This window comes from Charadrius vociferus, unplaced genomic scaffold (genome assembly GCF_000708025.1).
Source record: "Charadrius vociferus isolate BGI_N301 unplaced genomic scaffold, ASM70802v2 scaffold2490, whole genome shotgun sequence".
NCBI lineage: Eukaryota > Metazoa > Chordata > Aves > Charadriiformes > Charadriidae > Charadrius > Charadrius vociferus.
Window position 1 is genome coordinate 6,601 of NW_009646375.1, and position 1,804 is coordinate 8,404.

At 63.1% G+C, this 1,804-nt stretch overlaps 1 protein-coding gene across 1 annotated transcript in view; it reads right to left on the minus strand.

The window, feature by feature from the left end:
* The window catches only part of PPP2R1A (protein phosphatase 2, regulatory subunit A, alpha), a gene marked incomplete at both ends in the record, with an annotated part of 8,248 nt that extends 6,481 nt beyond the window's left edge, over nucleotides 1–1,767 (minus strand). The window contains 2 exons of the mRNA XM_009894335.1: nucleotides 101–333; nucleotides 1,667–1,767. Coding sequence (XP_009892637.1) covers nucleotides 101–333; nucleotides 1,667–1,767 — 334 coding nt within the window. The remainder of the gene's footprint in view (nucleotides 1–100; nucleotides 334–1,666) is intronic.
* Between the last annotated feature and the right edge of the window lie 37 nt (nucleotides 1,768–1,804).

The following is a 1,804-nucleotide window of genomic DNA, read 5'->3' on the forward strand; positions in this document are numbered from 1 at the left end:
AACCCAACCCGGCCCGGGCCCAACCAAAGCTCCCGTGGGGCCACCGGGGTGGATGTGGGGCCACCAAAGCCACCTCAGGGCCACCGCGAAAGTCACTCACTGTCGCAGCTCGGCCTTGACGGGGCTGGAGGCGCGTGTGTCGCAGACGCTGAAGAGGCCACAAGCGGAGGTGCGGGAGGTGAACCAGTCGCCCCCCGCCAGGCGCTTGACCAAGGGGACAAAGTGACCTTCTAGGTCGGGCGGAGCGTGTTCGTGGGACACCGCCCGCAGAGACTCCACCGCTTTGTCCCTCACCACCGTCTCCTCCACGGTGGCCAGGCTCTCCAGGGGGGGCTGTAGGGAGGGGGAGATGGGGTCACCTCTACGTTGTGATGTCCCTCCTCGAAGTCTCTAACGTCCCCACAATGTCCACCCGATCAACCCCAACGTCCATCCGACCAACCCCACGTCCATCTGACCAACCCCACGTCCACCCAAAGGGCCCAACGTCCATCCGACCAGGCCGAACGTCCACCCAAAGGGCCCAACGTCCACCCAAAGGGCCCAACGTCCATCCGACCAACCCCAACGTCCACCCAAAGGGCCCAACGTCCACCCAAAGGGCCCAACGTCCACCGAACGGGCCCAACGTCCACCCAACCAACCCCAACGTCCACCCAACCAACCCCAACGTCCACCCAAAGGGCCCAACGTCCACCCGACCAACCCCAACGGCCATCCAAAGGACCCAAAGTCCACCCAACCAACCCCCACATCCATCCAAAGGGCCCAACGTCCCCTGTAAGCAGCCAAATGTCACCCCAGATGGTGGGAGAAACTACAGGAGGTCCCCCCCCAAATCCTGACACCCCCCGAATGTCCCTCAGGTCCCCAACGTCCCCTCAAGGAACCCAACCTCCACCCAACCAACCCAACGTCCCACAGTGGAGACCAACACGGAGCCCAATCTCCTCCTGAAGAACCCAGCGTCCCACCAAATCATCTCAATGTCCCCCTTGAGGACCCCGATGTCCCCCCCAGGTGCTGGTGGTATCTCCAGGGGTCACCCCCTAAATCCTGATACCCCCCGAATGTCCCTCAGGTCCCCAAAAACCCTTCAAGGAATCCAACCTCCACCCAACCCAACCCAACGTCCCACCGTGGAGCCCAATCTCCTCCAGAAGAACCCAACGTCCCACCAGATCATCTCAATGTCCCCCTTGAGGACCCCGATGTCCCCCCCAGGTGCTGGTGGCATCTCCAGGGGTCACCCCCTAAATCCTGACACCCCCCGAATGTCCCTCAGGTCCCCTCAAGGAACCCAACCTCCACCCAACCAACCCAACGTCCCACAGTGGAGACCAACACGGAGCCCAATCTCCTCCTGAAGAACCCAGCGTCCCACCAAATCATCTCAATGTCCCCCTTGAGGACCCCGATGTCCCCCCCAGGTGCTGGTGGCATCTCCAGGGGGTCACCCCTCGTAGGTCCCTCGGTCCCCAACGTCCTCTCAAGGAACCCAACCTCAACCCAACCTCAACCTGACCCAACGTCCCACCGCGGAGCCCCAAATGGTCCCCTGGAGTGGGACCCAGATGTCCACGAAGGGGTCAGGAGGGGACAGGGATGTCCGGGGAGGGGACACGGGTGACGGGGGAGGGGACAGAGGTGGGGGGTCACTCCATACCAGGAGACAGTGGACAAACTCCGGTCCCCCGACCAAAGCGGTGAAGGTGCCGAGCTGCTCCGCCAAAGCCAACAGCACTTCGTCCTCATCGTAGATGGTGTCTGCGACGACGCCATGGGGGGGGGACGGACGGGGGAC